Genomic DNA, 22,878 nt, shown 5'->3' on the forward strand with positions numbered 1-22,878 from the left:
CCACTGGGACTCTGCCAGTTGAAAGAGAGTCACAAAAGATAAGATAAAAGGGGTTTATCTATAACGGAACTTATTTCCCTTAGGACCCGAAGATGCATGCCATCTGGGCCAGGTGCCTTGTCTATTTTTATTTATTTAGTCTTGCCTTCACTTTTTCCTGCGTTAAGTATTTAATATTACAATTGGAAGATTGAGACTCTTCTGCATCTGTAATTTGCAACAGTGATGTTTCCCTTGTGAAGACAGAAGCAAAGAAAGAATTTAATAACTCTGCCTTACCTTGGTCATCCACCATTGAGTTCCCACCCTCATCCTTTAAAGGCCCATACTCACGGGGGACGGCCGTCGCCGTAACCGCGTGGAACGCGCGTGTTGCGGCGACAGTTCCCCCGTGTGTATGATGCGCGCGCCCCGAACCGTCGCCCGTCGGAGCTGTCGCCAGGCGATTGACATGTTCAATCGCCGGCTACAGTCGTCGCCGCAACCTCGCCGGAACTGTCGCTAGCCCCGCATGTGTATGCGGGCTAGCGACAGCTACCCACACACACCACACGGAGCTTCCGGCGGGGGGGAGGAAACTCGGCGACAGCTTCCGCCGCATCGCTAATCCCTCTGCTGCCGTGTGGATGCAGAGGGATTTGGCGACGAGCTGTCGCCGAACTGCCGCCGAACTGTCGCGCACACGCTCCCGTGTGCGGCGACAGCTACAATTGTACCCCCGTGGGTACTTAGCTTTAGAGTCCGATACAGTCAACCTTTCTTTTTTTTTAGAGTTGATGTACTTTTTTGGGTTAGATTTGATATCCCTAGCGATTTGATTTTTAGCTTCAATCTTTGCCAGCCTAATTTCTTTTTTTACAACTTTTATTGCACTCCTTATAATTGCTTAAAGGGAAGGTTCAGGGTGGCACTTAAAAAAATAAAAATAAAAATGCCCATCAACTTACCTGGGGCTTCCTCCAGCCGTGGGCAGCCTGCGCAGTACAGCCCGGAGGACGTCCGATGACGTCAGCGCGCCCCCGTGAGGCGCATTTTGAAACGCAGAAGAGCCCGACCTGGCAGCCGGCCTGGCCAGGTTGGGTCGGCCACCGGAGGGGACCGGGAGCCTGCGGAGCGGCGCCGAGGGCACGTCCTGGCTGCCCACGGCTGGAGGAAGCCCCAGGTAAGTTGATGGGCATTTTTATTTTTTTAAGAGCCACCCTGAACCTTCCCTTTAAAGCGGAATATAACCCTGCATTTCAACTTTGCTCTAAAATATTATTTACAGTATATTATATGCAACCAGCAATTTTTTTTTTACTAGACCAGTATTGGAAGGGTTACACACAGCTTTAAAGTTCCTGGAGATTTCTGCAGAGCTGACAAAGATACATTTTGTTCACATAAATGTATCTAAGTGTTGAATGTGACTCACTCTCTCAGGAGCTGGAGGACAGCCAAAGAGTGTGTAACATTTCTCAATAGATACATATAACTAAATAGAATGTAACAATCTGAACTTCTGCATATCTCACCCTGAACCTTAAACCTCTGTGTTTAACCCTTCCAATGCTGGTCTAGTACAAAAAAAATGCTTTTTGCATATAATATGCTGTAAATAATGTTTTAGAGCAAAGTTGAAATGCAGGGTTATATTCCGCTTTAATGCAGCCTCGACCCCCTCTCGTTTTAGGACCTTATAGGCATTCTTTTTCCCCTTCATTTTATCTCTAACCTTTCTATTCATCCATAGAGGGCTTTTTTTTTATTCATAGACATTTTGTTTCCATATGGGATATACCTAATGATTGAGAATAAGTTTAAAAGCTTGCCATTTCCCTTCAGTGTTCTCCCCTTGTAGTACATTATCCCAGTTCACCAAACTTAGTGCCTGCCTGAGGTGATTGAACTTTGCTTTTCTAAAATTCATAGTTTTCGTGGTCCCGCTGCCCCGCGGCCCATCAGTCACCAGATCAAACATTATCATGTTGTGATCACTATTTCCCAAATGTTCATGAGCCTGCACATTTGATACATTATCTGGTCTATTTGAAATGATCAAATCCAGTAACGCATTCCCGCTAGCTGGTTCCGTTACCATTTGAGTCAGGTAACTGTCCTGTAGTGCTGCCAGAAATCTGCTGCTTTTACCAGAATGGGTAGCCTCAATACCCCAGTCAATGTCTGGAAAGGTGAAGCCACCCATAACTATGACCTCATTTTTACTTGCAGCTTTTTCAATCTGCTGTGGTAATTGCAGTTCTGCAGCTCCATGAATATGTGGTGGCCTGTTGCATACCCCAATAAGCAATTGGCAACCTTTATTTCCACCTTGAATATTTACCCAAATGGACTCCACATCTTCGCAATCTTCATCCATCTAATCGTTTAGGACAGCTGTAAAAGAGTTCTTAACAAAGAGACAAACCCCTCCACCTTTTTTCCCTGTTCTATCCTTCATAAACACATTGTATCCCTCTAAATTCGCTATCCAGTCATGGCTTTCATCCATCTATGTCTTGGTCATTCCCACAATGTCATAGCCTTTGTTAATCAGAATGAACTCTAGTTCGTCCATTTTATTTGCAATGCTCCTAGCATTTGGTTACCATACACTTTATATTTTTACCACCACATTTTCCAATTTTGGTTACCTGAAATGGGCTACTTGAAGCTTTACCAACCTCCTTACTCTTTACACTGCCCCCCCCCCCCCCCCCCAATCCCATAATGTTAGGCTCCCACTGTCTTTTTACCTTATCTTGTCTACATATTGAGACTTTATCCTCCCACCTCCCCCCAGATCCTAGTTTAAATTTATGTTATGATTGTCACTGCAAATGTTTGCTTTCATTCATATGAGAGTGGTGGCTGCCATATTTATTACCTTTTAAACAATACCAGTTACCTGGAAGTCCTGCTGATCTTTCTGGTCTGATCTGCATACTTGTTCAGGGTCCATGGCTAAGGCAGGGAACACACTTGTCTTTCAGTTTACAGCTTGTGTTTTTCTGCCTACATTTTCTGCACACCAAGTGTGTTTCTAGGCAGAAAAACGTGCACGTGTTTTCAAAGCAGCTAATGTAATGGATACAGAAAACTGACAAAATGTGCAGAATTATCATGCAGAATGTCAATGTGTTTTTCAAGCACAGAAAAAAACTAAGTGTGAACTAGCCCATTGATTAACATGAGTTCTCAGTTTTTCAGTGCAGAAAACACGTACGAAAACAGTCAAGTATGTTCCCTGCCTTAATGTATTAGAGGCAGAGGATCAGCAGGATAGCCTCATTTATTTCATAGTGACCATTACAGTCTGGTATTTGTGTGTGCGTGCGTGTTCTGACTGCGTGAAGGGGTTACCCTGTCCTGAAAGGTTAGACAGGATGCTGTTGATGGTAGGGGTGTGTGTGTGTCTGTGGGGGGGGGGGCACAATTGTAATATTTGACTTAGGCGCTGTCTTACCTAGATACGCCACTGCCGCTCATACATTACCTAGCCTGGCCAGGCGCAGCCTCCCAGCACAGCTCCGGTCTTCTCTATGAGGAGGATCGTACATGACGTCACTGACGTCATGCGCAATCACGATCCTCCCCATAGAGAAGACCGGAGCTGTGCGGGGAGGCTGCGCCAATGACTGGAGCCAGGCTAGGTAATGTACAAGCGGCTGGATCAGGGGATTGGGGCCGATTGGGGGGTGCTGGCCACCTATACTAGCTAGCCTAGTGCTAGCTAAACCTTTTGCATGCATGCAATATATTGCATTTATACTGGGGGACTCCTGAGGCTAGCGAGCGGCATGCCCGACACAGTGTCAGGCATACCACTCAGGTTAAAGAGCAACTTCAATTTTGAACAAAAAATCTAGAGAATTCATTGCTACACAGGTCATTTTTTAACAGAAAGCTATTAAATACTATCTTCTATCTTCAGACTGCCGCTGCAATGTTTTAGTAAAGATGCTGGAAACCATGGCGACAGTGTACAGATTGGTGAAGAGAACACCCAGGATTCTCATTTCAGGAAGTAAAATGTCATGTACCCCTTTGCACCTCAATATTCTCTAGTTTTACTGCAATGGTGAATTCACTTAACAGGGAGGCGGTATCCTGCTCATCCGTGAATGTGTTTGGGTTGTGTACACAACAGTTTGGGGATTCATTCCTATCTCAATCACAGGTGTAAGCAGTGCTGGACTGCCAGTGCAGAGAAGCAGAGCTTCTGAGTAGTCACCAGAGAAAACACACATACTTGTTAACCACTTCAGAACCATAGGATTACTCCCCCCTAGTGACCAGGCTATTTTTTTACAATTCAGCACACTGCAGCTTTAAGAGTTCTCTGCAGAGCCACACAACTCAGCACACATATGAATCCCCCCATTTTCTGGCCACCAGCAGAGCTTTCTGTTGGTGGGCTCTGATCGCTGCTGGGATGTTTATTTCTTTTTTTGTTCTTTTATTTTGTAATAAATTTGTCTATTTTTTTTATTACTTATTTTTCCCCCTTCCCTCCCCCCGACAGCCAATCCCAGCTATCAGCTCTTATAAGCATCAGCCTATGAGAGCCGATCGCACTCTGAGCCTCCCCAGGGGACAGCCGAGTGAGACTGATGACGGAGTGGAGCTCCGTCACTCAAGCACTCAGCGCGTGCGATCCCCAGCAAAACACGCCCCCAGCAGTTCATGCCAATTGGTGTTGCACGGTCCTGGGACTGCCACCTTGCGATTGGCGTTAGGCGCTCAAAAGTAGATTACTTGAAATTATAAAGATGATTTTAAAAGGGTTTTTTTTTCTCCCCTTCAGTCAGGGTAAGTAAAGATGCTCATATTAAAAGAAGATGCATAATGTAGGATACACACTCTGTCAGGCGCCCATGCACTGAGAGACTCTCCACAGTTACCCCCCTATTGCCTGAAGAAGCATGTTCAACTCGCGAAACGTGTCACAAGGAGGAGTAATTCCCAATAAAAATTGTGTTCTATACTGAAACAGACCTATTGTGTCATCTGTTGGGAGGTAAGTCCACCACTACCTCCCATTTTTAAACTGTTTTTAGTGTATTTTATTCGGTTTTGGTGCCTCTGTATTCCTAAACCAATAGAAAAATAAGCATGAGGTGAGACATTTTAGTCTTTCCTGTTTTCCGTTTACAGAAGTTCAAATCAATATCATAACACTTACCAGAACCGTATAGATGTGGAGACATCGATATACTGGTGTGAAGTCTACCAGGTCCTGGACACTTAGCACCTGACAGAAAAAAAAATGTAAATTAGTGTATTTACTAAAAATGAACTCTTTGCTCACAGTAATTTAAGAATTAGTAGGACTTTTCCTACACATGCAACAGTTTTGGTTGGTTAGTTTAAAGGAAACCAGAGACGAGACAAAGTACTCGTTGTGTTCTGATTGCACACCCAATTGCACTAATTGATGTGAACAAGGCCTTAGGCGACTGTTCAGGGCCATGCACTGTATGGAGGCCTAGTGGGGCAGAGGGACGAAGGCGTAGCACATGGCGGAGTGGGAGGGGTATGGGGGAAAACAATGGACTCACTCTGCACTCAGCTGAGATGATCTGGCAGTCTGTATCTGTGCAAGGCATCGGGGATCACGATACACACACTAGATTCATCCCCCCCTTGACCGGCTGCCTAGTCTGAGAACCCTCTATGGTGTGTACAAGGCACTGTCCTGTAGCGGAGCAGCTGTGCTGAAAAATGTGAGTAAACATAGCTGTCAGTATATAGATTATTAAAGTGTACCAGGGACGAGACGAAGTACAAGTTTTATACATATCTTGGGCTTCCTTCAGCCCCATCCGCACGACTCGCTCCCACGCCGCCATTCTCAGTCTTCTCCCTCTTCGGTACCGGGTTCCGTAACTTTGGCCAGTCGCAGCCAGTTTTACGCATGCGCAGCGTACTCCCTCCGTCTCTCTGGCGGAGAATAGTACTGCACCATACTCGGAGAGAGACAGAGGGAGACAGAGGGAGGGCACTGCACGTGTTGACTGGCTGAAGTTACGGGACCCGGTACCGATGAGAGAGAAGGCTGAGGACGGCGGCGTGGGAGTTATCTGTGCGGATGGGGCTGGAAGAAGCCCCAGGTATGGATAAAACTTGTACTTCGTCTCGTCCCTGGTACACTTTAATAATCTATATACTGACAGCTATGTTTACTCACATTTTTCAGCACAGCTGCTCCGCTACAGGACAGTGCCTTGTACACACCATAGAGGGTTCTCAGACTAGGCAGCCGGTCAAGGGGGGGATGAATCTAGTGTGTGTATCGTGATCCCCGATGCCTTGCACAGATACAGACTGCCAGATCATCTCAGCTGAGTGCAGAGCGAGTCCATTGTTTTCCCCAATACCCCTCCCACTCCGCCATGTGCTACGCCTTCGTCCCTCTGCCCCACTAGGCCTCCATACAGTGCATGGCCCTGAACAGTCGCCTAAGGCCTTGTTCACATCAATTAGTGCAATTGGGTGTGCAATCAGAACACAACGCGTACGATCGCACACCATCTGTGCCGCTATGTGCTGCAAAATTTCCTTACACGTTCCATTACGAGTTTACGTGTCACATTTGTATGCACTTCTTTTTGCATTTGGTCTTGTAATATATTGGTTTTCATTCCGGGAATTACGCATAGGTGCAGACACATTTGCGCATGCGGGAACGCGTACTTTTTTACGCATGCACTGACGTTTTTACGCCTGCGTCTATGCATACGTCATGGGGTCAGCATGACGTTTTCAGGAAGTTGTCTGGCGTGACACATGGGAGGGTGAACTGCAGTTTCTCATCAGGTCCTCTTGTGTTAGACAGTTGGAGTTAGGAGGTAAGGAGGATTTTAAATCTTTGTCATTGTGTGATTGGTCAGTTTAATTTGTGTCATAGGGGGTGGAACTTGCGTGGCTTTTCTGCAGTTCTCCATCAGGTCCTCCATGTCCTCTCTGCATCCTGATTGGTTACTCTGTACTCATGGTTAGTATATATGTTACGGCCAGAACCCGAAGTGTGGCCACTTCTAGTTCTGGCCGGCCACTTCGGGTTCTGGCCAGCCAATGTGCGAAGTGGCCGCAGCGCAGCGGCCAATGTTAGAAATGTTATGTTTACGCCGCCTCGCTGCGGCCAAATTGATGACAACTTGCTTAATTTAATGAAATATAGCCGGCGGCAATGTAATAGATGAAGCCGCCGGCTTTTGCACTGCCTCTCTCCTCCCCCCCCCCCCCCCGCCTCCCGTACAATAAGTAGCAGCCGGCAGGGACACGCGATAGTCGTTCGTCGCGGCAGGGGAATCCTGCCGTTCCTGCAGAGCGGGTGCTGGCAGAAGCAATGTCTGCAGCCTCCCCGCTCTGCTGCCCCTGCTGCGACGAACGACTCTATTGTATGGGAGGCAGGGAGAGGAGAGAGAGGGAGGCGGGGAGAGGAGAGAGAGGGGGGCGGGGAGAGGAGAGAGGGGGGGGGGGGGGGGGAGAGAGGCAGTGCGAAAGCCGGCGGCTTCATCTATTACATTGCCGCCGGCTAAAATTCATTAAATTAAGCAAGTTGTCATCAATTTGGCCGCAGCGAGACGGCGTAAACATAACATTTCTAACATTGGTCGCTGCGCTGCGGCCACTTCGCACATTGGCCGGCCAGAACCCGAAGTGGCCGGCCAGAACGCGAAGTGGCCACGCTTCAGGTTCTGGCCGTAACATATATAAGGGTAGCATTTGTGTTATATTTCAGAGAGAGCCTGACACAGCTTGAGGAAGGACTTTGTCCGAAACAGCGTCTGTCGCAGTTATGGCTATCTCTTTGTCATTTTAAACAACGTCTGTCGCAGTTATGGCTATCTCTTTGTCATTTTAAACAACGTCTGTCGCAGTTATGGCTATCTCTTTGTCATTTTAAACAACGTCTGTCGCAGTTATGGCTATCTCTTTGTCATTTTAAACAATAAAAGAGCTATACATTACTGACGTGGTGCTGTGGATTCTTCGTGATGAATAAAAGTTATGCATGCCTCCTGCAGGCTCTGTGTGCTTTGTTTATTTCTCACAGACAGGGAGCAGTTTCAGCTTGTCTGTGAGTGTGATGCAGTTTGTGAGGCTGAGGGGGGAAGGGAGCTGCCTGTCACATGCTGAGAAACCGTGAGAATCCCAGACTAGAGTGCAGATAATTCACTATATAATAAAAACTTGTAGTATACTGTAACATGAGATTACAGTACAGATCCTCTTTAAGTGGCTTCCCCTAAATGGACCCTAGACTACAATGGACATATGACTATGGTAGGGATTAGATTGTGAGGCACAGTTAAATTACAAGACTATAAACTGTGTACAGCACTGAGGAAGATGTTGGCGCTATATAAATACTAAAAAATAATATTAAGAGCCTGTGGAAAAATAACATTACCTCTTCCTCCAATTCCTCGTCTTCTGGCGTCTGGATCTTGGATTTCAGCCCATTTCCATACTCAGTGCCGTGGCCATTCATGATGTACATGGGTTTTTTATAAGCAATATTGGTCTGTCTGTGGAGTGCAGATTGAAATGTCTTTTGTTGCTGTGCCTGTGTTTTGTAGGGAAAATATAAAAAAAAAATAAAAAGAGAGAAAAAAAACAACAACAAAAAAAATAATCATCAACCTTACTGTCAGAAGTTACAGCCAGTGTAAACCCGTTTGATATACCCACAGCAGTGCTTGTACTGACTAGTTCAAAGCTGTCCTGCTAACAGGCATGGGCGAACATTCGGATTCGGGTGAATCCGGATGGTTGCTGTCCGGATTCACCCAGTAATGCTGTGCGGGCTGGGGGGGGGGGGGGTCTAGCTTACCCTTCTGACGTCTTCTTTGTCCGTCCCTCGTTGCCTCCCACGATGCGTTCCACTCGGAGGCAACGAGTGGCTGACTCAGTCCTGACTCAGACAGGAAGTGACTACAGTGTGACCCTCACTGATAAGAAATTCCAACTATAAAACACTTTCCTAGCAGAAAATGGCTTCTGAGAGCAAGAAAGAGGTAAAAAGGGGAATTTCTTATCAGTGGGGGTCACACTGTAGTCACTTCCTGTCTGAGTCAGTACTAAGGTACACACCATACAATTTTCTGTTAGATTCTTCTGTTAGATTTACCTACAACATGGAAAAAAGCTATCTGGCAGGTAAATCTAAGAGAAAATCTAACAGAAAATTGTATGCTGTGTACCTAGCATGAGTCAGCCACTTACATACCTGATATTTAACTCTTTCAGGCAGAGAAAGAAAAAAAAGGAATACAGCATCGTTATTTGTTTGCTAGGCACTGTACATACACATGTCTCTCCCATCATGTCACATGTAACTTCGGGTATCCTTTACTGTGGTTGGCAGGGGGAGGAGACTGCTGGAAAGTAGTGAGACTAGCAAAGCAATGCTGAAATAGTTACCACTACCCCATTTGACTTTTTTGTTTGTTAGTTTTTTACTTAGACAGACTTTAATGCTAGGTACGCACAATACAATTTTCTGACATTTACTGTCAGATCGATTATTTCCAACAGATCCGATCTGATTTCCAATCCATTTTCCAATATGGTTATCCATAGAAGTGAATAGAAAATCGATCAGAAATCAGATCCGACCTATCGGAAATAATCGATTTGACATTGAATCTGACAGAAAATTGTACTGTGTGTACCTAGCATAACACATGGATAGAAGAGAGTGATAAAAGTGACATGGATAAATGCACAGCAAAAGTCTCAAACCAAAAGAGGTGATTCAAGTAAAATAGGTAATAATATTTCAAAGGCTACTGATGCTTTCAATCACCCACTGATTTAATGTCATTCGAGGGTATTAAACTTACATGGCAACTGAAGTGAAAGGGATATGGAGGCAGCCATATTTATTTCCTTGTAAACAATACCAGTTTCCTGGCAGTCCTGCTGATCCTCTGCCTCTAATACTTTTAGCCATAGACCCTGAACAAGCATGCAGCAGATCAGGTGTTTCTGACATTAGCTGCATGCTTGTTTCTGGTGTAAATCAGACACTACTGCAGCCAAATAGATCAACAGCACTGGCAGGCAATCGGTATTGTTTAAAGAGAACCTGAGATGAAGATAAAAGCTATATTTATACTTACCTAGGGTTTCCTCCTGCCCCATGAGGTGCGTGGGCTCCCTCCCAGAACTCTCAAGACGCTCCTTTGTCTTCTAATCAGCCCTGGTAAGGTGGCAGACGCACCCCAGCAGCCGGGAGTATTTTGCACCTGTGCAGTGCACTGCTTTTTTTTTTATTTGACCCCCACTTAACGATCCTCTGCATGGCCCGGTTTCCGACTATGTTTGAGTGTGTGGGAAGAAATATCAGGCCCCATATGCAATTCACTTTTTCTCCTGAGTTTTCTTCTAGGTGATATTTTAAAACTTTCTAATTTTGATAGTACTTACTCACCTACTTTCAATTAAAAAGTGCAGAACAGTTATTTTAAAAAGAAGCATAAAAATTATCTCCAAGGAGAAAACTCAGAAGAAAAGGTTGATTGCATATAGGCAGATGACTAAAGAGGAACTTCAGCCTAAGCAAAAATACTGTCATTAAGTTACATTAGTTATGTTAAAGGAGCACTACAGCAAAAAACTGTAAAATTTAAAATATGTGCAAATATATCTGGCTGAATCTCCAAGCATGTGATGCTTGGAGATTCAGCCAGATAGGTCGGAGTATAAAGACTGAGACAAGATAAGACTCTTACTTGTTTCATGGCAGTTTCTCCTATTTTGTCTGAGTGCTTCCTGATGCTTTCTAGGAAATCTTTCAGACCAGACATGGAGATGTCTTTTATCTCTTCTCGTAATTTGGGGAGATTCTCAGCCATTATCTGGCAGAAGCGGTACTGGGAGACTTTGGGGAGATAAAGATGTTCTAGTTGATCCATTGTCTTTAGCGCAGAATAATACCTGTGGATAGAAGAACATAGAATGGATCAGTGCGTCATCACAAACATACATATAGCCTCTTTAAATTAGGCAATATTTCAAGGCAATACACAGAGTGGCGTGAGCATTCCTGCTACTGCCAAGTCAATTCTTTAATCATTTTGCTACCAAAATCTGAGAAACAATTGCATCTATCCACCTTCTCCTAAAAATGCCTTTTTTTATTTATTTTTTTAGATATCCCAAAGTTTATTTTATTTTTAAATCTACTTTTGAAGTTTTTACAGTTTTATTGTCTCTGCTGAATGTCACTTTGCACTGAAGTAAGCTAGAGCTAAAATCTATGAAGTATTGACCCATTTTATCTATCCCCTGCTCTCAGAAGCAATTTTCTGCTAGGTTGTAATTCCTTATCACTGAGGGTTAATGCTTTAGACCGACCCGGTCATAAACTGTAACTTGCATACCTTATTTTTAACTCTTTCAGGCAGAGAAAGAAAAAAAAGGAACACTACATATATTTTTGTGTGCTTGGGACCGTACATACACATGTCTATTTATGCATGTCACATGTCACCATGTGTATCCTTTCAATATCAGTAAACAAAAAAAAAACGACTAAAAGAAACAGTATAAAGGGAACAACCATCTCCTCCCCTACATCTCCCCCCTAAGGACATTTCAATGTAATAAGGAAGGTCACAGTAACAAACAATGGACATAACATCTCAAAGTGTAATGAAAGATAGTCAGATTCAATACTTGTCACTTACTATAAGGTCCCATCAGCACTGACGAATCCTGCCAAATGGCCTGAAGGGAGGGTTCAAGAGATATACAGTATTCTAAGCTTGTAGAAAAGCATTTGTTGGCTTTCAAGGGCAGAGTGAAGGTAAACGATCCTGGATGCAACATGTTACTGACGACTGTCCATTCATCTGAACAGATACTGGCGTTCAGTGGTTTTGCCACTTGTACCGTTACTTGGTGCCCCATCTTTAATCATGATTATAGACAGGTCACCTGACCTTCTATAGACTAAGATTAATCTTGCCAATTTTAGCCGACCCAATTGGACAATTGTATACAAAAATGGACACCTTGTGCATCTTGCCATTTTGATACGTTTTGTAAAGCTTATGGTGTCCTTTGTTGAACTGCAATCTCTTACCTCTGAAGAAGCAACCATTATAGGGTCGTGAAACGTGCGTTTGGCTGCTATACATGAAATATGGATGGTAAGGTTGTTATAATGTTGAGAACACAGTAATACTTTAAGGGAATCTGAAGCGAGTAAAATTATTTAAAATAAACACATGACGTAGCTTCAAATGAATATTACATACTAACCTCACCATTAATTCCTCTCAGAAGCTCACCATTTTCTTCTTACAGTGATCCCTTCTAGTTCTGACAATATTTTGTCAGAACTGAAATATACCATTTGCTGTCAGTTACAGTGGTTTGCAAAAGTATTCGGCCCTCTTGAAGTTTTTTATTTCCAAATAATATATTGTCACTATAATTTGTACAACACTCTACTGCTTATACTTTGTACTAGGGACATAATGCAAGCCTTTTGATAACCAGGACAAATAGGCAGATAAAACGTGTGGGTTTTATGTATGGTAGCATTGCTTATGTTAAAACTATAGGGGATGGAATTGGAGAAATTATGTATTTGTTCATTTTTTCCCTTGTTTTTCACTTTTAAAATGCATAGAAAGTAAAGTAATTACTGAAAACAAATATCACCCCCAAAAAGCCTAATCTGTGGGGAAAAAAAAAAGGTATAGATCATTTTGTTGTGATAAGTATTGAAAAAGTTTTTGGCAAATGAAAGGTAAGAGCATTGACAGGTGAAAATTGCTCTGGTCTGTTAGAGTAAAAACCCTTGGGGGTGAAGTGGTTAAAGACCAGAATTGTCTGGTTTAGATAAAAGCTCCACACAAAAAATGCTCACTACCTCCCTTATTAAAGTGTTTTTAACCTATTTTAATATTTCTGACGCTTTTGTACTGTTCTACCAATTACAAATTTGCCCACCCTTGGTGGAGGAGGTATCCCATATTATCAATCTACAGAGAGTGACTTCTTAACCCGAATGGGGTCGGGTTTAATCTTCCACCTGCATGTGGTTGCCTTAGTGCTAACCCTCTCTTGTGAGTATCCATTTCAAGGTAGATTGCTGTACCTAAACGTGAACATAACATAAACACCATTGTGGGCTCTCAATTTATTTTTGTTTTTACAAGACCATGATGAGTACTCCTTAAAACAGTAACCGAATACACATTTCTGGCATGGCAGACCACAAGACCTCCAGCTAATTTAGACGTTCCTATACTTGTTCCAACTAAAGCCATGCATTGACATAACATTATTTTATTTTCAAAGAGAACAGTTAAAGGGATATTTAAGCCTTAAAAAAAAAAAAAAAAAAAAAAAAAAAAATTAGTTTTACTCACCTGGGGCTTCTACCAGCCCCCTGCAGTTGTCCCGTGCCTTCGCAGTCACTCATGGAGTCTCCTGTCCTCCGCCACCAGCTAGTTTCGTTTTCGGCAAACAGGCTCACTGCGCCTGCGCAGGCCTGGCCACACGTCTCCAGCGGCAACCTGTGGAGAACTGCGTCGGTCTGGAAATCATGTAAGTCTTTGTTCGGATTCCAGAAATACCGTGTACTAACGCGGTATTCCCTGAAGGCCTGGTTTTGGCATTGCGGTACGCTGGGCGCACAGTTTTCATTCTGTGGATGTCGATGTCTTTATGTGTGGATTTTTTCTAATAAAGAATACCAATTTTTGTCTACTCCACTGCAGTCTGAGGTTCCTTCTTCCTCTTGTATACCTATGGCTTGGCTAACTCGATCCTGCACAGTGGCGTTTGGACTTTCCTATTGCTCTTAAAGGAGTCATCAAGCAACATTACCTACCCCCCCAATCTACTTACCTGGGGCTTCCTCCAGCCCCTTGAAGCTGACACGTCCCACGCCGCAGCTCCACTCTCGGCCGCCGGTCCGGGGTCCCCACACAGTGTCTTGCCAGGCGTCCTCTATTGCGCCAGCACAGCTGTCAATCAAGTCCACGTTGTCCAGAATGCACCTGCGCAGTACAATCCGGACAGCGTGGACTTGAATGACAGCGGTGCTCACGCAAGCGCAGTAGAGGACGACCTCGAGGTCACCCTCTGCACTGGCGGGGATCCCAGGCCGGCAGCTGAGAGCAGAGCTGGGGCGTGGGACATGTTAGCTGCAAGGGGCTGGAGGAAGCCCCAGGTAAGTAGATCGGGGGTAGGTAATATTGCTTGATGACTCCTTTAAATGAGAGGAATATGGAGGCTGACATATTTATTTCCTTTTAAAAAATACCAGTTGTCTGGCAGCCCTGCTGATCTATTTTACTACAGAAGAGGCTGAATAACACCAAAAACAAGCATGCAGCTATTCTTGTCAGATCTGACAAAAATGTCAGAAACACCGTGTGTGCTGCAAGCTTGTTCCAGGTTTATTAGAGGCAGAAAATCAGCAGGATAGCCAGGACAACTGGCATCGCTTAAAAGGAAATAAATATGGCAGCCTCCATAGCCCTCTCACTTCAGTTGTCCTTTAAGCACTCTGAAGGCAGCTCTGCTGTTAGCAATGGTGTGAGCAATCTCTGGGAAAGCTGACCATTACGTCTCTCAGAAAAAGGGAGCCTGAGATTTCTTACCCAGGGAACTGTGGCCTTCACCAGCTTACCTGGAGATTTTTCCCATTAACACTTGTCCTCACATTACTCTGAGCCTCATATGAGCAGCTTGCGAAACAAAGGGATTCGCACAAGCAGATTTCAGTTTGTTTGCCGTTTCGCTTGGCGGAGAGCTGCGGTTGCGGTTAATAGGATCACACTGGCAAGACGTGAAAATAAATAACGTGGTCAGCGAACGAGCGAAATGAGCAGGACGGTGTAAGCCGTAAATTAGAATTGCCACGGATGAATTTCAGGGCTTCTTTTTATCCAATTTCCAAAAGAGCAACTTCACATGGCGTGACCTCTCAGGAGATAATTCCATAACAGCATTAAATTCATATAAACGGTTTTATTCAAATTAAACAAATCAGCTTATCGCAACACTGTTGGTTCATCTGGAAGCTTTTTCAATGCGGTTACTGAAATCAGAATTAGCATAATCCAACTTAAACCCATTCTTGAGCCCCTTGCTAATTATATATATCTCCAGCTCAAGGCCTTGCCCTTTCAACATCTGCTCCGATGGGAGCTTTGAGACTTATTTTTTTTTCATTTGTAGGTCATTTGCAGGTCAGGATTTATGTTGTATTGCTTGCATCTGACATTTGATACAAACAGAAAATTGCAATGCATTGCTTAGCCTCGGGATAATGTATATTCTGTTGCTAGAAATATGCAATTGATCTCGAAAAATCGAAAAAGGAGATGTGAATTATACAACTAGAGCCACAATAATGAAAGTGCCACACCTATACGTTGTGTACACTTGAAGATATCTATAATACTGGAACAGAAAAGAACATGAATCTAGACCTCAAATTTCCAAAAAAAACCTTTATTTGACAGCCATCAATATGACACACGATCACCACAAAAAATAAAAACGTTTAAAATCAATTGATTGGACTGCACAACCTCTCACACCATACATCAAAAGGGTTCCAGCACACACACTTGCATACAACCTATAGACACAATTCAGTGAGTACTAATTGAATGAAAGCTGCAGCTAAACTGTGTATCAGACTTGTTCAGAAAAATGCTCTTGGTCACACTATAACTGTCTCATGACTCTCAGTAATCATCATTTATAGGGATGTCACAGATCTTAACTGATATGTCTGTGAGGTCCAAGACAATTCGTTCAAGCAGGCAGCAGATAGATCTTGCCGATAAGCAGCAGGCTATAAGTAGCAAAAAGCACATTAGTTAGCTTGAATGTCCAGCTTTGATTAGCAGCATAAAGCCAGATAGTTAGTTTAGCCATGCATCAGCAAAAGGCTTGCAGTCTATTCAAAACCACACAGAGTCAATGCTGCAGCACCTCAAAAATGGCAAGTGAACATGGAGGTTGGCTGTAAATGCTTGGCTGGGCTAAGCACCCCTATTCTTCCGCCCACCACAACTCAAACAGCCGCCCTGCAAGTCTTAAATGCGTACTCACGACCTGTGGGTGTCTCAGGTAATTGCGCAAGGTGAGGGGATCCCCTTTCTCTGATGTGCGCGTTCCGTCCCGTGATCCACCCGCCCCCACGAGGCTGGTCAGCGGGGATCAGCAAGGGACTGCTTACAGGAAGAGTTTGGCATCTGTAGCTCCGCCCACCAACATGTTTCGGCCAATCACGGCCTTTCTCAAGGTATAGGGGTGTACACTTGAAAATATGTCAACAATATCAGTATTGAACTTAGAAGGACTTAGAAGGACCGCTATAACAAAAATCATAAAATTTAAAATGCATGTAAACACATACAAGTAAGAAGTAGATTTCTTCTAGAGTATACATGTCAAACTCCGGCCTGGAGGCCAAATCTGGCCCTCGGAGCCATCAGATGTGACCCTCAGGTGGTTTCCCCACTTTGCATTATGTTTGGCCCTCTCTAGACCACCAGAGAAGCTATATTGGAGGGTAAGTCCTAGAACACCAGGGAAGCCATATGGCGAGGGGGACAGCACTAGGTACCAGGAAACTGTATAGGAGAGGAAAGTGGCCACTAGTCACCAGGAAACAACTGTATAGGGGAGGGGGGACCACTAAACTGTATAGATGAGGGAGGGAAGGCCACTAGCACCAGGAAACTATATAGAGGAGGGCCATTAGTCACCAGGGAACTTTATAAGGGAGGGAGCGAGGCCACTAAAAATTGAGGTCGGCCTGCAACTTGGTCCCGGAGCTCAATTTTGGCCCACTTTGTATTTGAGTTTGACACCCCTGTTCTAAAGTGAAATGAGCCATAAGTTACTTTTCTCCTATCTCGCTGTCACTTACAGTGGGTAGTAGAAATCTGTCTGAACAGACAGGTTTTGAAATAGCCCATCTCCTCATAGTGGATACTTAGGGTTTTCATTATTTTAAAAAACACACAAAAAAGTGTAAAGCGAACGGGGAGGCTGTCCAGCATCTTTGTATAAATATTTTTCATGGAGTGTCTTTTTAAAGAATAAAGGTCATGCTGAGAATCCCCTATGGAGAGATGGACTAGCCCAAAACCTGTCGGTAATGTCAGATTTCTACCACCTACTGTAGACGACCAGCCAGGTCCTGCTGGCTGATTTCTGCAGAATGTTAGTTTACTGAGAGTTCTATGCACAGAGGGAGACGCTGTTTGTTTGGCAGTTAGAAACAGTTGTTATTTCCTACAATGCCACACGGTTCACAGACAGCAAATTATCAGGGCTATGGCCCTGGCATCATGCTGTGGGAGGGGTTCCACCACAACATCAGCTATACAGATGCCCCTGATGATCTATTCAAGAAAAGGAAAAGATTTATTGTGGGAAAGAGATCATCGGCTACTGATTGGGATGAAGTTCAACCCTGGGTTTAAAGAGAACCTGTACTGAGTAAAAATATTTAAAATAAACACATGAGGTAACTTCAAATGAACATTACATAGTTACCTTGCCATCAGTTCCTCTCAGAAGCTCACCATTTTCTTCTGACAATAATCCCTTCCAGTTCTGACAATATTTTGTCAGATCTGAAATATATCAGTTGCTGTCAGTAAAATATCAGTTGCTGTCAGTTATAGCTGAGAGGAAAACTGATGTACCAGGTAATGTCCATGTTTCCCTATGGCTCAAGTGGGCGACGTTACAGTTTAACTGTGTGCTGACCAGAAAGCTGTTATGGGTAATGGCCATTTTCAAAATGGAGGACGGAAAATTCCCTTGATTACAGTGAACAAACAGGGCGCGGGACAGGAGAAAGACACTGAGGAGTAGACTACATGGAAGGTAAGTATGACTTGTGTATGCTTATTTTGACTTTTAATTTTCAGTTCAGGTTTTCTTTAAGTTCCTCCTACAGTGGTTCCCTAGGACCCCACATGGAGAAGACGGTAATGGTGCATCTGAGCATCCTTATGCAAGGCACGCTAGATTTTTGTTGGTTGATTGTTGGCTGGAAATATCTTTTGTGAAAAGATGAATCTGTGAGTATGGGTATCCTACGACCCCACTGATGACATCACATTGGATCACTATCACTATAAGCCTTAAGGTGCGTACACACGCACTACGGCCGCCAACGACGGGTCAGTCAGTCCCTCCCGCTGGGCGGACTTTCAGGCGACAGTAGCGTGTGTGTATGCACTGTCAGCGGACTGATAAGGCTGTTTCTGAACGATCCGCTGGGCGGATCACTCAGAAACAGCCTTATCAGTCCGCCGACAGTGCGTACACACACGCTACGGTCGCATGAAAGTCCGCCCAGCAGGAGGGTCTAACGGACCCATCGTTGGCGGCCGTAGTGCGTGTGTACGCACCTTTATGCTACCATAGTGAAAGCAACTTATCTAGACCTGTAGGAAGGACGCATTCAAGGTCATTTGTATCGCCATTCGCACTGTAAATTCATTAATGATGTGTTATGATAGATTAAGTAGATATTAATGAACTAGGAAGAGATCATTATTTCTCTGTTCCAACTGCGCTCCCCAAGGATCTCATTTATTGCAGCTCCTTAAATTGTTTTAGATGGCAGAAAATATTAAGGGATAATATTCGGTCTCCTGTGATTATATTTTCATTACATTTCATGCTGTTTAACTAAAAATTGTTTTGTTTTTTTATCCCTCCATTAGGCTTTTGACAAATTGCTCTATTTATAAGCAACATCTGGCAGTTGTCACAACCAGATTTATCAGAGGGAAGTCTGGATGTACTTTTTGCTGAGAGTTTAAAGGGCTCCCGCTTGTCCAAAATCACCAAACCTCATGTCAGCCAATCAGGTCATCTTCGCGATGCGCAATTTGTGTGCCATGCGTTCCCCAAATGATACTGCTACTTCCCATTGCTGGTGCTGTGGATCTACTAGTTTTTAAGTTAACCTGGGTAGGATTAACAAAGGGTTAATTTGAGGTTAAAGGGAACCTGAACTGAGTAAAATTATTTAAAATAAACACACCATGTACCTGAAAATGAATATTACATAATTACCTCACCGTCGGTTCCTCTCAGAAGCGTAATCTTTGCTTTAAGATTGATATTAGGAACAGTGTCAAGGGTTAGGGTAATGACCTTGTTATTAGATTCCGTTGAAGTTAGGTTTTTTTTACCTTTTTGGTTACAACTTGCTGATTTGTTACGCAACTGCTTCTAATGTGGCAGGAGGTATGCAACAGCCAACAGGCTGGAGGCATCATAGTGAATAGGCACCTGTTGGTCTGAAACATGTTAGTGGTTGAGTTTTTTTTTATTACTAGTAGACCAAATATTTATTTTAATAGAGCAGATGAGGACCTTTTTTTTTTTTTTTAACTTGGTCACTTCCATAGCTTGACCCCTCTGTCTTGGTAATTCAAAAGTAATCGGAGGAAAAGTCCAGGAAACCAAAAACAAAGTTGACTTATTCTTTAGTGATCAAAAAGTAAAAAAAAAATCACAAAACTTCATAAAAAGTGGGAACAATACATCCATTCACCAACAATGATGCGGTACATGATGGATGTGTTGTTGGTGGATGGATGGACGTATTGTTCCCACCTTTTAAGTTTTGTGAATGTTTGTACTTTTTGATCATTAACCTTCCTGGCGGTTGTAAGGCTTGGTGGTGTATTCTCCACAGTCAGCATGCAACGCATGAGCTGGCGTGGAGGAGGTACACACACTAGCACAAGGAAACAGGCTATCCCCAGTATAGTGGAGGGGAGGACTGACTCCAAAAGGAGATTGTGGCGCACAGAGCCGGTGCAGATCCGACAGCCACAAACAATGCTTTCGCTATAACGTCTCAGCGCAAAGTAGCGCTGAGCGCATAAACCAGAACTGAGGAGATCAGGACAGGTAGACAGAATGAACGCTTGCTAGCTAGCCGCTACTTAGTGACAGCAAGCGTCCACAACAAGACAGACTGGAATGAGGCAGCCAATGCGTTGCAGCGATGGCGTGCCTCACAAAGACAGGACAGGATAGTCAGGAATTAGCAGGATCAAGATAGATGAACGTAACACAGACAAAAATACAATAAGTATGTTTTCCTAGCGTATTACAATTACAGCTATCAATGAAACTATTTGTAACGTCTGACTAACATATGTATATATCGGCAATGAACCGATATATGACATAAGCAGGAACGCTGACTAGGACTGGAGTAATACAGGGAACAGGACTCAGAAGGATTCGCTATCTCTTCGCAGAGATGAACGCAATCCACAAACGGTAACAGGACAGGATTCAGAAGGATTCGTTATCTCCTCGCAGAGATGAACGCAATCCACAAACAGGACCAGGAACAGGATAACTAGCTCAGCACGGGTGATCAACGTGCTAGAACTGACTAACTGAACACAGGATATAAACAGTTCGTGTACGTATATATCAGCGTCACTGATGTATCAACGTAACACGAATACAAGGAAAATAATAAACGTGCTGGTATGCATATATATGGGCAATGAACCAATATATGATGCAAAACCAGCAAAGTATCTTTAGAACAAGAAACACGATCGGGGGCTGAAGCGACAGCAAGACAGGCTTAAACTGAAGCTATGAAAACCCGAGGAGTCCTGCAGGAAGCAGATCTTTATACTGAGGTCATCCAATGGGAGCAGACATGCAGATTCCCACACAGGTGAATGATAATCAGTCACAAGCTGACAGCAGGGAAAGGCAGACAAAGCTATGCAGCTTGCATGGAAAGAGATCAGAACTACCTGAGCTGCAGCACTACTACTTCCAGCAATGCCTGCTGCAGCAGCGATCATGACAGCGGTATCCACAAGTCAAGCTCAGGATGGAAAAAAGCAGCCAGGATCAGTAATCCCAGGGGTGACAAGTGGTAGCCGCAGGAAGACTCGTGTAGAGCATAGCGACCAGTGGGCGGTTTAACTCATCTCCCCCAGGATCAAGATTCTGGCAGCCATTCTCCTTCTTGTCTGTGGAGGCTTTGCATCCCTTGGGTAAGATCGCCGTTTGTCGCCACTATAGAGGTACAGTGCCACCTGGAGGACGGAGGGAGAACTGCAGAGCTGGATCCCGGGGAGGTGAGTAATTGCTGGGGCAGCTGCAGGCTCTCTAGCAGCATGATTTTTTTCCCGGTTTTAGGGTCTTAAAGCTTGCAAAAAATTGGGGAATGTACACACCCTGGCTCCAACAAGAGCACTGAGACATTTCATAGGCCTACTCCTTTATTATTACAGGTAAGCAATCGTATTAAATTGGAAACAACCTACCTCACCAACTATCCAATATTGGAGGCAACTAGTAAATAATTCTCTTCATTTATATAAAGTAGCTTACACGGCAAGGGGATGTTCATACAAACTTAAGAAGGCCCTTGGACCTCTAATAAAGACACAGCATAATTTACAATATACTGGCTCCCAGTATCTATGGAAACTGATATTCCTTCATCTCTCTCCCTCTGAATATATGTATTTATATATGTATTTATCTGCCTTAAGATCAGTTTTATATTCTATAACTTGAGATAATAGTTGGCTCAAGGCACTACATAATAAATGGAATAGATGGGTACTGGATACTCACACACCTTTCTATATAAAAGTACAACTTGTTACTGCAATAGTATGTGACATGTGGTTGTTCTTTTTTTTTCTTCTTTCTTTTCCTCTTTTCCTAACTCTCCTCACCTGCGTGTGCATGGAGATTGGGTATTTGTAGTTCTTTGTGTTACTTTGTTGTAACCTTTCTGCTTAAAGTGAAAAATCAATAAAAAATTGCACCACTTTTAGACCCTAAAATAATCAGCGAGGTTAACCTTTTCTGGATCTAGCTAGTTGAAATCGATGTCCTGTTTGTAGCTGCTTATTCCTGACAGGATGGAGATTTCAACATCGCCAATGGAGGCAAACCGCTCCCCCACAGCTCACTCGTCAATATGACGGCAGAGCTCTGTGAGCTGGTCAGGAGCCAATTTTATTGGCTCCTGTCTATGTGATCACTGTGAGCCAATCGCATTGGCTTACATTGAAGACAGGGTCAGGAGCTAATGAAAGCGGCTCCTGACTGGCTCACAGAGCTCTGCCGTCATAGCAACGGCAAAGCAAGTAGTCTGCAGCGATGGGTGACCGGCGGGTCTGTGCGGTGATTCGTCAGTAAGCCGTGTTTTGTGGTACAAGCAGTCTCTGGTCCTTAAGGGGCCAGAGACTGCTGGTACGGAACTGGTTAAAAAAAGTATAATATAAAAATATAAACTCAACTTTATATTTTTGGTTTGCTGGACTCTACCTCTATTTTGATAGGATATCCTCAAAGTTTCTGACTGTACGACTGGTGTAGTGAAAAGACCCTGAAGGATACAGGTTTCATTAAAGGGGACCTGAACTCAGAACTCCTCTCTGCTCTAAAAGATACACAACAGCATAATAACCTTTAAAAAACAACAACATTTCTTTGTTACAGCTGACACAAATCCTAAAATAAATCTGCACGGTTACTACTTCCTGATTCACGGATGCAGACATATTGTTTACAGCCTGTGCTTTCAAATGGGCCTGTCTGTCATAGGCAGTCATGTGACACAGGAGGGAGATAAAATTACAACTTGTGATTAGACACAAATGAGGGGGGATTACACAGGCTTAACTCTCTAAATACATACAGGGTGCATTTCTGTTATGTTTTCCTTGTATCCTGTGCAAGTGTTCAGGGCCACTTTAATTCTCCCAATATACTGAAATACTTGGTAATTCAAAAGAGCACTGCTATTTTAATAAGTATGTGGGGTTAAACAGCCCTTTACTCACCCCAGCTTCCTATTTTAAAATGGTGAAA

General features: G+C 43.7%; 1 protein-coding gene across 7 annotated transcripts in view; it reads right to left on the reverse strand.

Moving 5' to 3' along the window:
• Positions 1 to 22,878, reverse strand: part of EXOC6 (exocyst complex component 6) — a 386,110-nt gene that overhangs the window by 204,270 nt on the left and 158,962 nt on the right. For 6 of the 7 annotated variants that reach the window (XM_068258178.1, XM_068258176.1, XM_068258180.1 and 3 more), the window contains 3 exons: positions 10,725 to 10,929; positions 8,399 to 8,554; positions 5,165 to 5,233 (listed from right to left, as the gene is read on the reverse strand). In XM_068258178.1, the coding sequence (XP_068114279.1) occupies positions 5,165 to 5,233; positions 8,399 to 8,554; positions 10,725 to 10,929 (430 nt within the window). Of the gene's footprint in view, positions 1 to 5,164; positions 5,234 to 8,398; positions 8,555 to 10,724; positions 10,930 to 22,332; positions 22,367 to 22,878 lie in introns of those variants that run through there. The other variant, XM_068258182.1, reaches the window with a different exon arrangement.

This window comes from Hyperolius riggenbachi, chromosome 10, assembly GCF_040937935.1.
Source record: "Hyperolius riggenbachi isolate aHypRig1 chromosome 10, aHypRig1.pri, whole genome shotgun sequence".
NCBI lineage: Eukaryota > Metazoa > Chordata > Amphibia > Anura > Hyperoliidae > Hyperolius > Hyperolius riggenbachi.